We start from the raw sequence: 16,014 nt of genomic DNA, 5'->3' as shown, positions 1-16,014 counted from the left end.
GGCATTTACCTTAAAATCGTTGATCATTTTTATAAACAATATTTACCAGATTTATTATTTTTCATGCATTATCATTCTAATAATGTCAACTTTAATTTTATATCTTCAAACATTTAAATTGAATATTAAATTATCGAATAATTTTAATAGCAACATAAATAACTGATAAATTGCCCATGATTAATCATTATTTCATTTTTTTTATCTTTTAAAGTTATAACGTATCGTAGATTACCTTAGCTATAAATTTTAGTGTGCTTATGTAAATGAAGGATAAGTACGTTTGTAATAATAAGTGCGAAAGTATGGGATTAAGTGTAATCTCATCCTTATTATAAACGAAGCCATTATGCCTTCAATTTTATCATATGCATTTACACTTTGAAGAGTTGAAAATTATCATGTTTTTTTTGCAAAAAAAAACAAAAGACTATTCACTTGTACAACCAATTAACTATTTGTAATAGAATTTATATAAACAAAACCCATTCGGAATTGTGCTGGAAACAAGTGATATATCCGCGCATACGTATCGTTTTTTAATAATACCAATTGAAGAGGTTGGAAAATATAAATATTTGCTTGTACATACGCAATCGAAAAATCATCTTTTATATTCTCTTTTTTTCTATCATCGTTTTTCTTGAACAATTTTTCTTTTTTTGAAAATATCATTTTATTGGCCAAAGAGAATAGTCAAGACACGGTTTTACAAGTTTTTTAATCGTGATAGATTGTACGGAGATAGAGGCGAAGTACAGCTGATAGAGGAAAGTGCGAAATCCCATGTAATTTCCGCGTTCTCGCGCGTTCGTCCGAAATACCATGAATTATATCCATGTAGCAGATAGCGTACTATCAACGTGACGCGAACATCCTGACAATAATTATTTCGGACGCGAACCGTTAGCATATACTGGCGTCGCAATCCGTTTCTAGAGAGACGGGCATTTGCTATCTTCGAGCTAACATGACAATTCGAACTATTTTCGAAATAGCAAAATGTAAATATAAAAATATTATCGTTTTCTAGATGACATTCGATTAAAATTACTTTTAATGATTTAATAGTAAATTTATTTTGTTAACGTTTAGAGAAATATATTATTTAAAGAAGATAATAAATTAGATATGTAATAAATTTATCCGTATGTATGTCACTAAGCCTGGATTAATCTGTCTAATATGAAATCAAAGACAAAATTGAATAGTGTAAACTATTAATAGTGTCACACGTGCAAAGTGGCTTTCATTCGATTGTTCTGGACCTATGGTAAAACACGATCGATAAGATGAAGTACATAATGTGTAGAGATGAAAGGATAGACATATAGGAATAATACTCACCGACAACTTCGAGATAACCAATCTGACTCTTCATAGGATCTGTGTTGATCTGACACATATACCATCCTCGGTCAGATTCTCTGACTTCACGTATGTGGAGAAACCATGTACGATGGTCACTATGAGATACCGAGATTCTGTGGTTCTTTGTTATCACGTGATTTGCTATCGTCAGTATGGTTTGCGTATCCACTCGTAACCATGCCACCTGCGAATACAATTAAGGTAGTGAAGCAATGCTATTTGCTAACATTTAAATTCGAATTATCTTTTAGCGTTACTATTACAAATATAATTCTTACTGAATCAGATGACATCAAAGATATCAGATAAAAGCATTTTATGATTCTTAAAGTGGTCAACAAAATGCATATGACGAATATAAATTAAAAAAGATGGTTTAAGATAATTGGTTAATAAGTCAGTATATGGTTAATAATTCATTAAAGAAAGAGAGAATATGATAAGAGATAAAAATGATACATTAAATAACAAAAGAAAAAAAGAAAAAGTTGTTATTAAAATTCTTTTTTCGTTTCATAACTAAATATTCAAAGATCTTAAAGATATATATTACATAGACAAAACATTTTCCTAATCAAAGTAGTACAAAACAAAAAAAAATACAAAAATAATAAAAAAGAAATAATGAAATAAAGAATATTTCGAGGTGTCAATGGTACGAGGAGAAAAGTGCATCAGAAGAGAAAGTTAAAGCGACATGTAGTAGTTATGCAGTCATAATTATCCAGAGTTTATTGTTTACCGAATTATTATGGACTTTGAATTTTGCGTAATAATGTTTAATTTACCGAGTGACGCGTTTCAAGTTCAAGTTTTTTCACTAAGTTTTACGATCTTTCCGGTAGTAGTTCATTATGTAAATGTATATTTCCTGAGATAATTATGTACTGTAATGCCACATGCATAAATAATATAATTATTTCTATCATTACATATCACAATCGATTTATAAACAATGATCGACATTTCCAATTATTAATAATTAACTATTAATTAGCTAAAGTAGAGAGGGGGAGGAAAAGAGAGAGGAAGGATAAGTGAAACTTTTAGAAATGAAGAAAACGATCCTTCTTTTCATTTGTATCTGAGTTTCCACTTTCCCCATGTTATTTCATAAGTCTCTAGTCAGTGCGCTCTGTATTTTTGATTCAACCGTTCCATCTTTTTCTTTCTCTGTATTTCTCTCTCTCTCTCTCTCTCTCTCTTTTCTTTTTTGCACCTTCTAACCAACCCACTTTTTTCACCTAACTTCGAAATGTTTCAACCCCTTATTCTTTCTTCTTCTCTTACGTTAGCACATCTCCCACTATTGCGCTTCCGTTCCATCTATATCAATTATAATTTTTCATTCGTGATTTCTCACCCGACGGTCGGAATAAAAAACTATGAAATCTCTGTGCAGTCGTAACTGGTTATCCCATTATTTTATTATTTCAACGTTTCTCGTATTCTTTTGAGACCAACCATTTTTCCATATCATTTTACGCCTAACAATTTCTTCATATTTTCTTTTTCCTTTCCTTTTTCGCCTTCCTTATCATCCCTTATCATTAATGACTTCGGTTGCAACATACTCATTGCGTTTCATTCCTTTTTTAGAAGGAGTGAACTGAAAATGTGCTCACAAATTTGACATCTTCACGTTGATTCGTTTTATGCATGAATAAATGACATGTCATACACTTATGTTATACAACGAATAGTATGATTATGATCTTTTTTACATTATCTTCGGATTGGTTTATCCAATAAATGAAATCGACAAAATTTAAAACGAAAATGGTATAGTATAAATTAATCTATTTAAGTAATTGATAAATGCTTTCATTTATATAAAATATAAATTTAAATTTAATAACTTTATGTTACGGAATGAATTTTATACTTTATAGAATCAATTATAAATATGTGTATTTTTTTTATATCAGTCTCTATAGAATTAAACTATTAATTAAGAGTCGAAGTTTATTTTTCGTATTTACTGATACTTTTTGTGTTACTGATGCTTTCGGCATGAATTTTAGTTGGGATCGAACATTTTTTCTCATGATAATAATTTACTATAAAAAAAAAAAACATTATTTCATCAAATACTGTTTTATTTGAGTTAATAAAAAATATCTTTTATTTATAATTAAAAATACTTATAATTATTTTATTCATTTCCAATTTTTTTTTGTTAAAAAATAAGAAAACATACAATATTATACAAAACAATATATTTAAAATTTACAAAACAATACATTTAAAACTCTGACGATGCAAAAGAAAAAAATAAAAATAATACAAAATGTAATATCGTGCAATTTTTCTACGTGAAATGGTATACAATAAAATTGCAAATATAGCAGTTTTCGCTCTGCTTCTTACTAGTCACGCATACCGAATTACGTCATCGCAGATTTTTTCTCTTTTCCGTTTCCACAATTTCTTCTGATACATATTTTTTCATATCCATGAATAGTCTACCAAAAAGATCGAATTTTGGTATTCGTTTTGTAGGTTATTGTGTAAATGGTCTCAGTACTTCGATATCCATTTCATTATCTGGAATTTCGTCAGCTGTCCAATGATATGCAACTTAATGAAGAAATTATTTGTATCTCATTTTGGTTTCATGCACTGAGTTGTACATTACAAACGTATTAAATAGAGCACAGTTCAATAAATACATATTTACTCTCTTTATCTATTTTTTAATTTTCTGCAATATGGAATAATGGAAAAAATATTGATCAGCGCCTTTCATATATTTGTTATATTTAATAATGGATATTGACCTTTTTAATTATATTCTAACTTTTCCAGTTTACGTTATTGCTTTCTCTCGTTTCAGTTAAATGAATAGTGGAAATTATTCGAACCCCCATTTTTTGATTGTCAAGTTAGCAGCAATAGATATATCATTCTTTGTTCGAAATCTTTATTCTCCTTTCTTCAGTTTTAACTTTTAAAAAGATTAAGATAAACCTCTATTCTTTCTAATTGTACTACGAATTCTTATTTTATTTTGTCATAAATCTTCAGAATTTCCAATGCTATTATATAACTTGTTTATATAAAGGTGATGTATGTGCCAGTATAAGGAGACATTACACTTCGTATAATTTTTAGTAATTTTAATCTCCGTGCATAATAAATTTTAAAATTATATATGTAACACTTTTATATAATATTCGCACTAATATTTCTCTTTATCGTTTTAGAATAAACAAGAGTCTCAATACTTGCAGGTACAATCCGATCTTCTATCCTTGCAAATTTGTTCCATCAAACAATCAATTCTTAAAACTTTTTCATTTCTATTAGTTATATTCTTCCATTTTCTTATCTTTACGTGATTTGAAATTATATGAATTGTAAATTTAATTTTATTAACATTTATATTTATTAATTATACATTTCATCGTTTCTCTTATTACTTTATGAAAACATTTTTGAGGGATAATTTATATTTATAAATTAATAATAATATAATAACAAATATATTTGAAAGAACTTGAATGGTAAACTTTTTCTAATTTTGAACAATAGCACGAAAAAGTTGTTCGTTATGTGAAACAACCAGAACTAAACTGACTAATTCAAAAATATATTAGATGAGATTTGATAAATCAAAATATTAATAAAATGCCATACTGTTAAAAAAAGTCGACAAGTATAGAAAAAAATATAGACAAAATAGGCTATTCAAAAAATGTGCTGGCACATTAAGCTCGTTTTGTCCGTCAATCCTAAAATTCTCTCTTCTCTCATAGTACACATATTCGAATATATATACCTTCTTTATGTAATATCTTTGTGCAAGCTGTACTCGTACGCACGTGCACTAGAATTCACGTTCAAAGGGCGACGGATAATGGAATTGCTATCATCGTGCGCAGACATATTTATTCCCGAATTCGTTTTACGTTTATAATTTGAAAATCTCTCTTTTTGCATTCTTCTCGTATGTTTCCCTTCGAAATATATAAACCTTTATGAGATACACGTGAATAAGAGTAGCGCTTTTCGAGTCCAAGTCACCGAACTAGAAACATTTCGTTTCTGACCCTTCGAGGTAAATCTTTTTGCCATTATGATGCCCTCTATACTACTACTATTGAGAAAATATATTTTCGTTATCATTTATTTTCGGTATCTCTTTCCCTTTGCGTTGCGTTTCGCTCACGTTGCACGTTCTTGCCGACTGGTGGTTACGCATTCCCGAACGATTATATGGGACGTCGGTGATAAAGAGCATTCAGAGACAAGCGAGCTTGATATAAACCATTCGATGTTACGACATACGACCCTATACAAGAGGATTAGAATGATTTCATAGGCCTCGATATATCACAAAGGTGTGAGTAATGGTGATACTAATGTATCTTGCCTGCGTTTTGATTTCCGCGTCTTCTGTTGTTTACTCTCTATTTCACACTTACATATCTACACGCCTAACCACATCCACACATGCACACATACGACATACATATTACGATGATATGATTATACGAACATAGATTATTCCGAGCTCTCTGCAATCATCGATAAGAGTTCTCTCTCTTCCTCAACGTTTTTACCGCATGGATGCTACTTCATTTTGATGCCGTGCTTATTTCGCATTACCTCGGTTTTCTTTGCAATCTCATTTGCCACAATCGACGCTGATCTTACGCGATTAGCTTTATCTAATAGTGGATTTTTCGATCACAAACTTTCATCGCGTGTTCTTAAAAATCATCTTAAGAAACATCGTACACGATATCGTTTCTATAAAAACAATTTCGTTTGAGTAATGCTTGTTGAAATTACATTTGATATGGCACGAGAATAATATTAAAAATTCACTAATACTTTTAATAATATCGGCCATTATTCAAAAATACGGTAAAGTGATCCTTTTTCCAATTAATTCAATTGATCCGTCTGAAAAGCCTATCGACATTCCCTTAAAAAGTTCGATTTTCCTAAGAGCAGACTAAATAAAAAAAGAAAAAAGAACAAGAAGAGAATAATTCTTTTGAGAGAGTAAGAGAGAGAAAGAGAGAGAGAGAGAGAGAGAGAGAGAGAGAGAGAAGAAATCCTGGAAATAATAAATCTCGCTAATCATCAAGACGATTTTAACGAGCTGGCCAGTCGGACAGCCAACTCAACGAAGAACGATCTCGAGAGGGTTTCACAAAGTTCGCCGACTGACGAGAAGCGAACGGCTCGGAGAGTAGGGTGGAAAGGGTTGAAAAGGGGTGGCAGAGCTAGTCGTGCGGACTCTAGGATGCAGATATCAGACATCGCGGCCCTGTAAATCTGCCAGAAACCGGTGTGAAACGATGGGTAGTTGGATTAGGAGGTAGAGATCGAGGACTAGTCCGAGCAGCACCAACAGCACTCCGAACACCGGTCCGAGCACCTAGTCGGAAGCGTGCCATGAACTATTGCGTTTGATATCCACGACTCGATGAATGGAAACTCCATAGCCATATCCACACGTGCAACTAGGAACAGATTTCATGTGTATATGTACATGTATACATGAATGTAGAATGTTCTGTAATGCATCCAGGACTTATGTATGTAACTTCCGTAATACCGTATAACACTATGTATGATAACCAACTATTTATAACTACCAAACCTAGAAATGACAGTTCATCTTGGGATGATAGGTTAATTTTTTTCAAAAAGAATGTTTCCTTTACATTTTGCTAAACGGTATTCATATATTATAATAATTTTCTTTTTGTTTTCTCTCTTTAATGCTTTCGTGTAGAAGATAATCAAGTGGAGCGATCAGATCATTAGGAAAGTCATAAAGACTTTGAGTATGGATTTTATGCTCGGAAGGATTATTTGAAGAATAACGCGGGAAAAATCGAAAAGCTTAGAGTATGAGATTGTAAAGAAATTTTAAGATTGACTTGATAAGACTCGACCGACTTTTAACCGTCACTTCATAGGATGGTTTCTTCGGAAAAAAAAAGAACGTTATTTTCGAAAGGAAAGAAAAGTAAGGGAGGAGACTTTGCTAACCCATGACATAAATTTTTCTATGCGACACAAACTCATTTTTATATATAAACGAGTATATATCCCTACTCGGTTACGAGCTAAGCCAAGCAACTTTCTTGATCCCACGCGCTCGATATATGCGACTAGTATCGTCTGACACGCTCGTACTTCTCAATTTTCTACAGGCTAAACTTTTTGACAGTTCACTTCTCTCTCTCTCCCTCTCTCTCTCTCTCTCTCTATCTATCTATCTATCTATCTTTCTTGCCAGATGTTTTGAAAAGAAATAGTTTATATCGAAGATAACAACAACGAAGATGAACGTAGGTGGCAATCACATTCATCTGAATCTCTAGATGGAACTGTCTCAGTATTTCTCAAGATTAATTTTTTACCTTTAGAAAGAGAGAAAAGAAGAAAAAATATATTTATTGCATTTAGCTAATACAGAATTAAAAATGTATCAAAAAAAAAAAAGATATAAAATAATGTAAATGTAAGAGTATAGGATGAGAAAGAATTGATATCATATGAACCAATAAAACTATCTTCTAATAAGAAAGAAATGAGGAAGATAGAAATATAGAGCTTATATTTATATTGATATATGCATGTCCGTTTTGATGTCGATATTTAATATATATAGTTTGAAAGGTAAATGGCAGTTTTATGAGGAAACATAGGAAGTCCATCTTCCATTGCGTCTAGGTTTCCACGTTTCGTGCTAGCAAGTGGTTCGAAAGTTGCGCTCTAAATCTAGATTAGGTACACGCTCCTTCAATAGAACCTTCGCTTCCTAATGCTGTTCGATGGCTAAGGAAACGAATTACGATGAATTATGACTGTAATTCTTATGAAAGATAAAGAAGACGTTATAAGCAGAAGATATAAGCCTACTTTACACAATGTAACGGATCAATTTGTTCATCGATTTGTGCAAATTCAGAGTAAGAGTAAGATAATTTTCTACGTTCTAGAATTAAGAATGGTATATAAATTTCTATAAATAATATGCTTCGATGGAAAACGGAAGCTAAAATCGATGGACTCGGACACAGGGAAAAACGTTTTAAGCTGTCCTCGCTGGTTTTAAAACTACCGACACTTTGTTGGGTGAGCACATAAACGTCCATCTTACGAGCAGCAACCATCTCTGCCTTCACTTTCATTAGTCGTTCGACAAGTAGAACGTCCCTTTTACTGAACGAAGAAACTGAGACGACGATTCGAAACGCTCTTGGAAATTGCCACCCTCCTCGCATATTACTTTCTCGATCATAAAAAGAGTTTTGCCATGCGACGTAGACAAAAGATAAAGTTAGGAATAAAAAAAAAACGGGTGACTCGGGGGAATGGGTTGGATGGTGTTGTTGGATGGGTGGTCTATTTAGAAACGACAAGGAGATCGACGATAGTAGAAACGTTAATGCAGTCGTTGGTAGAAACTCTAAAATGCATGGAAGGATCAGGGCAGTACCTAACGAAATATCTACTGTGCAATTAGTAGGAGATGCTAGGGCCCGGCCAAGACATGGTAACTCGCCATAATGACGGGGATATTACGGTAATTAAGGTCTTCAAAGTAGTCTACGAACAGTGGAGCATTAGGTGCGATCCCAAGAGTCTGCCCAAAATGTCACTACGAAATGTCATACAGCTGCGATTCCTACAACCTCCTTTGCTTGCTCCCTTTATCTTCTCCTTCCTCTTTCCTCCCTTTCTACTACTTCCTAACCTCATATCGGTCCTCCTACCCGTAGAGAATAACGTTTGAAATACTGTTTCGAGCAAATAACACAGAATAACGTGCCAAAGTCCGCGTGGCCATCAGGAAGATACTATTCCGTTGTTTCTATCTAATTCACGGCTGGTTATCTTATCATTATTTGAATGATTGAACGACAACGGTTACTCTTGAAATCGCCCTTTCGTTTTTATAATTAATGTTAAAGCAGATATGCCAAATGTGTACGAATTATTAGGATAAGAAAATATGTTATATTTAATGAAAGACAAAAATAATAGATTAATATTGTGAATTTTTTGGAAGTCAAATTGATTGATTAAATATGAAATAAAAAGTAAATAATTAAGTATGAAATAAAAAGTAAAAAAAAAATTGATTAAATTAAGCTAATTCGTCTTACTTATAAATAACTTTTATAAAATGATTTTCTTGATTTTATAATTGATTTTATTTTTTACCGTTTATAATAGTTATTGCCTTTTTACTAGCATGTAATAGAGATTTTGTTAGGAGAATTACTCCGTGGCATCGTTATAACGACGTATCAAACATTTTCAAAGACAAAAACTCATCCTCCATAACTTATACGTCAGTTCAAAGCATTTTTAGTTTCATAATTCAGTGCACTTGAAATTGCTTTGTTCTCGTAGGTCAATTAATGAATAAAATAATTGAGAAAATGTATGATAAACAAACGGCACATCGTAAAAGCGTAATTTGTTTTTACGATGTGGCGTTCATTGAAACATGATATAGAAGACATATCGTTAAAAAAAAAAAAACAAAAGGCAATGTTATTTGAATATAACGCTAAAGGGACAGTTTGAATCTTATATTTCGATTGTCACTGGACAATCATTGGATGTCACTGGATCGATTGTATATCAATTAAATGTTTCAATCTATTTGGACAGTATCATGTCAATAAATATGAATAACTGTTTTAGATAATTTATTGTAGTATACATTAATAATGGGGATATAAACGCAGCAATCATTTTCATATTTTAAGAACATATTCAAAAATCTAAATCTTCTATTTAATACTAGTAAGAAATTAAGATGTTTTATTGTAAGTGTAGACATTAATATAATCTTAAACTTAAATTTTAAAATATTAACTGAAATATTCTTCCATAAGAAATTTAAATAGTCTCCTATAGTCCTTTGACATTGTTTAATAATCCTTCACTCTCTCAAACATATTTATTCTTGCATATTCATATTAACGCTAATATTTTAATAGATGTCAAAACATATTTATATCATAATATTCATTTAAATTCATTTACATGACTTATTTTACTACTCATTTCATATAGAATGAAATCTAAAGTAATATTTAAATATTATTAAGTTTTCAAAATTGTACATATTGTATTTATTTTCGTTATCTTATATTTCTCTAAAATTCTTTTTAAAAAAGTATCATCATATTTCCATATGATAAATTATTCAAGGATAATATCGAAAGTAAGCCATTATCTATGCGAATAATACAAACATTATTATTCATTGTCTCTCTCTCTCTTTCTCTCTCTCTTTCTCTCTCTCTCTCTCTCTCTTTCTCTCTCTCTCTCTCTCTCTTTCTTCCTCTCTCTATTGTTCTGGAAACCATAATTTGGCAAAATAAGGATTATGCAAAGGAGTGCTTGAAAAAAGCAGCGTTACGGCTTAATATCGATAATCCTGTAGAACAGATATGTTTGAAGCTTTCAATTTCCGCTTTTTTCCTTTCTTTTAATGCATTCATTAACTAATTCTTTTAGGCAAGTGATTTTATCATGCGATATAGCGCACCAAAAATAGCGTAGAAACGAAATAGGGTCGAGTTTAATTAGCGCTCAGCTATGTCAATACGTAATAAAAATATTGGATACTGCTATATACATCAATATTCATCTGTAAACCTTTCTTCTATGCAATTACAAGAACCTTTAAAGAATCGATCAAGATGCAAACGTAGATCCCATCAAGAGCCAATTAATAGACTTCAAAGTCTTGGTCAAACACATACTCAATGTACTTTAGCAAGACTTTGAAGCATTGATTTCAACTAATCAAATAGGAAATATTTTTAAATATTTTGAACGATATATTAACCATGTTCTACCAAATTATAAGTAATAGAAAAATACAGATTAATTTGTCATTTAAATCTCTATAGAAAATCGCATCCAACACCTTAAAATCTGTTGAGATAATTTAAATTTTGTTATAGGAAGAAATTCGAAAATTGATTAAACATTTAATAAAAATTCATGCTTCAAAACACCACTTAAAAGGACAGCCCATTAAGTGCATTCTCAATTTAATAAGAGTTAGATATTATTAATTAATATTTAATATAATTAGAATATTCGATTATTCTAATTATAAGAACCATCTTGTTAATTAAATACAATATTATTCATTGGATGTATAGTCGATACCGTTCATCTATCTCGAATTTTGTTGATCAAAATTAATATAGCACGAGACAAGACTATCGCGATGGTCTGTTATTTTCCTAAGATACATTGAAATCATCATTTTTTAATCGTTTCAATTGAAAGAAATAATTCATTTGTTCACATGAGCATATAGATTATCTTACGTAAAAATATTGATCACGGAGAATTTTGTGATTTGAAAATCGCAGGGAGCAACACAGCCATGACGCAATAGGAATCATGCTTCCGTTCCGAGTGAGGTTTTCTTCTTTTTTCATTAGCTGTTTCTTAGATCTACCTAGGTAATTGGCTATGCGTAGTCGCGAACACGAGCTTTTCCTGTGGCTTTTCGCTCCAACCATTATCTTGTGGTACGATCCTTTGACTCGCGGTTAATTATAGAGTCGAAGCTCACAACCAGACAGTGCAATTAAGAAGACGCGCTAAAAGAAAATTTCAATCGAACCTCTCAAACGTTTCTCGTCATTCCTCTTTTGTAACTTTTTATTTTTCTCTTTCTTGAACGATGTATTTTAAGGCGAATAAAAATCTATTTCGTTCGCATTAAATATAAAATAAAAGGTGAAATTTTCAAATGAGAATATTTGAATATCGTTTTTAGTTACTTATTATTAGCAAATGTGTAATTATATTTCTGAAGGAAAAATTATAATGTTTGACGAGATGAGTTAGAACGATAAAGATATTTCCTTCAAAATCAAGTCTTATAAATTTAAATTCTATAAAAAAAAAGTGCTCATTATATACAAATACATATTATAAACAATTGATTTATCAATGATCTATTTATATATAAACTTATTTGTAATGAAATTTCTGCTTATTTTTTTTTTTACCTTCTCTTTTGTTGTACAAAATTTATCGAGTCGAAGTCTGCATAATCTTCATAACTCATACCATTGTAATAATTCCATTTATACTTCCTTGTGAGAAAGTCTGGTATACTTTGCGTAAAAAAGTTTTCCGTAATTTTCCGGCCTCCTTCGGCTCGTTAAACGTTACGCCATATTCAAGGCCTCGGAAACATTATCTTCTGGATAGGAGTAACGTTCGCACACGTGCGCACAATTTCCTTAATTATATTTCTTTGCAAAAATTGTATGAGCAAATATCATATTAATACCGAGCGTGGTCTCTACCCAAAACTTTAATTTTTTGTCTTCGTTTACTTTCATTTAACCCATTTGCATCATTCGAAAAAGTGGAAAATTAGCCCTTATCACCAAATTTGTTTTGATTGTATAAAGAACTAGTGTGCATATTTGCGCTTCGGTGATAATGGCTAAGAAAATTCCGCGCGTATATGAGCTTATGATGTAAATGAATTAATAGCGCAAAAATTAATGAAATGAAAAAAGCTATGGTGACAAGAGTACTCAGGGATGATCAGCAACAACGAACAAGTCAGTGTATCTCGTCTTTGTTAATTTAGCCGTACTAATCTTCCTTTGACTTAAACTTTTAAGTACGTCGAATTTATCGACAAACAAACGCTATTGCCTTTCTTCGATGTTTATTGTTAAACTTTCTCTCACTCAAAATTTCATTATTTGAAATGTCTCGTTTGACGGATAACAGTGAGTTATACGAAGTGAATAGACATTAATATCGATTATTTTATTAAACAAATATTTTTTACCAAATCTATGGAGATTTAAAATGTTTGTTTCAATGTATTCATTGTCCAGTTAAATTTAATGACCTACATTTACATCAATATGATATTAATTCCAAAATTAATTATTTGCTAAAAAGTAATATTTCATTACTGATTTTACATTTATTCTCGATATCTGATATGACCTATTTTCACGTTATTAATTTATTATCTCACTTTAGATATGAACGGCCGAATAAGTAGAATTAATAAATCTCTAATTATTTTGACGATTATTCCTTTAAAAGTTATTGCAACTATTGTAATTCAAGTATACATTCACATTGCGTGATATTTTTTATATTATCCAATAAAAATACAGTACACGAACGAGTTAATCCTTTATTTAAACAATACTAATACATGATTATAAGATTCTATATTAAACCGGTGAATAGGGTAGAAATCATTGATTAATAGAAGTATTGTCAAAATAAATATTTTTCTAAGGATATTTTTCAAAGATCAGTGATAAATGGAATTTGAAAAAAGGATTCATTACTGAGAATAATAATAAGTGGAATTAAACCAAAGAAATCAGTCGTTATTTTATAATGGTACTCGGTTGTGTTCGTTATGAAATGATTGAATCGAGTGGAAGACTTTAAAATTAGCAGATGCATCGATATTTAAGAGGGAAGAATGATTAATGGAATTTCGTGGACCGAAAGTTGATGAGTTGATCTGTCTGAAGATGATGATCAAATGCCCTGATGATATTTTTCGATTCGAATCGATTTCAAACATAGTCGATTGCACGCTCGCTCGTTTTCTTTCGCCATCTCTCTCTCTCTCTCTCTCTCTCTCTCTCTCTCTCTCTCTCTCTCTTTTTCTTTCATTCTTGCTGAATCGTTAGTATCTTCCAATGGATAGTTGAGATGAAACTGCATAACTTGGTTGCTCGCTTACTTCTAGAGAATAATAAATCGAATAAGAGAAGACCGAGATTTTAAGTGCAAACGAATCTAAGAGCTTTCGAAGAACGACGGAAGGAAAGGCCTATTAAAGAAAATCTTCGAATTCTCACAATCAATGAAACAGTTGGAATAGTATAGCAAATTTTATAAAGTATCTATAATAACGAATTTATTTTTCTTTATTTCCTCACTTATTTTATCGACAAAAAATATATAAAAATAAGAAGAAAAATTTCTTGTCAATGCATAGAGCAGTGATCATAACTTTTTAGTTATAAAATGATAAAACAATCAAAACATTACGTTGTTTTTTAATACAAAACTTTTTGAATACGAAAATAGAAGATAAACTCGCTTTCGCTTGAGAATACACACGTAGTTATACCGGTTCTAAAAGTAACTACCTTCGGATGAGAGAAAACTAGGAACCAAAAACAAATACACAAATTATTCTTTCTATGATAATTTAAAAAGAGATCACTAAAATTCATAGTTAATGTCTTTCATAATTTGTTAACAAAATTACAGAGAAAATAAATATACATATTATATTACAATATTTATTATATTTTTAATGAGTATAATATAGAAAAAATATATTCGAGACATTATATATTACATTTCATAATTTACATTACAGTATATTTAGTCATGTAACAAGTATCATCTTTATTAAATATCTTTATTAAAGAGATTGTCATCTTTGTTAAGCCGATTTCTCTCTACAGAGTAATTCTGAAAGAAAGAAAAAGATTTAGATAAATATAAAGAGCCGTCGCTCCAAGATTGTATTTAGTCACTCAACTGTCACAAAAGATGATTCGTGACAATCGTCGTTCACCTTCTTTATTTTATTTATTCGTATAATATCTTACTATAATTTCTTACATATTCTATATATCCCGTTCATGTTATTACACTACTATACATGTCGTTAACTACTATACTTAATTCTTCTCTTGAGCATTTTAAATACAATTAACAAAATTCAACGTAATAATACGATCAGCTTAGATGCACGATTAGATAGTGATTATTATCGGGGATAACGAACTTGTTTCATACGATCGGACCATGCTCCAAATAAGTGAGACTATATTTAATGCTTATGTGAGCTGGCAGGAAGAGCCGAACGCATATTATGGAATTTCACAATTAAAATTCAAACCGCGACGATAGTTCTCGGGGAAAACCATAAACCGAGAGAAAAGCCGCAACCGTTGGCCATTATATCCGTGAGCAATAACAAAGTCCTTGCTTGGTATCCGACCCCCAATCTCCAACAACCCGATACTACTGGTACATATTATGTATAAATTCATCCACTATCATCCTCCCTCTTTTATCCTTTAGCTTCCAGCCTTTCTTCTCGATTCTGATAACCAAGAGCAAAGGAATTACGAATTGTATCACTTATCCTCGCATTTGTATGCTTCTCATTGCTCGATGCTTACTATCAAACTTTACAACAAACCGACGTTTGTTATCGAGGTGAGTGACGCAGGATGACGATTTTGCCTTCATTTATATTTTAATATAACTGCAAAAGTGATGGGTACCTAAATTGTTCGTGAGCTTCGTTGATATGATATATTAGTTTTAATAATAGAGATTGGCGATTGATTAATGATGACAGATGTGTTTAGTAATAAATGATGGAATATTTAGTTTGATCGCCCGATATGAAACATTTACTAATTATTACGATTAAAATGGTTATAACTGTATATATATAGTGTCCTGCAAATAATTTACATCAAATTAGCGTATAAAGAGAATGTCGCAAAGTAACGGTTATAGCATAGTCTAAATAATCTTAACGAAAGAAATAGTAAATAGAAAAATATTATAACTTTTATCGTTCATATCTCTAATTTC

At 31.0% G+C, this 16,014-nt stretch overlaps 1 protein-coding gene across 2 annotated transcripts in view; it reads right to left on the bottom strand.

Moving 5' to 3' along the window:
• LOC124425224 (neurotrimin-like) overlaps window positions 1-16,014 on the bottom strand; it is a 154,603-nt gene that overhangs the window by 42,304 nt on the left and 96,285 nt on the right. For both annotated transcript variants that reach the window (XM_046965300.1, XM_046965301.1), the window contains exon 3: window positions 1,348-1,555. In XM_046965300.1, coding sequence (XP_046821256.1) covers window positions 1,348-1,555 — 208 coding nt within the window. The remainder of the gene's footprint in view (window positions 1-1,347; window positions 1,556-16,014) is intronic.

Source organism: Vespa crabro, chromosome 6 (assembly GCF_910589235.1).
Source record: "Vespa crabro chromosome 6, iyVesCrab1.2, whole genome shotgun sequence".
Classification (NCBI taxonomy): Eukaryota; Metazoa; Arthropoda; class Insecta; order Hymenoptera; family Vespidae; genus Vespa; species Vespa crabro.
The sequence above is the reverse complement of the archived record's forward strand: the minus strand, read 5'-3'. Positions and strand labels throughout refer to the sequence as shown.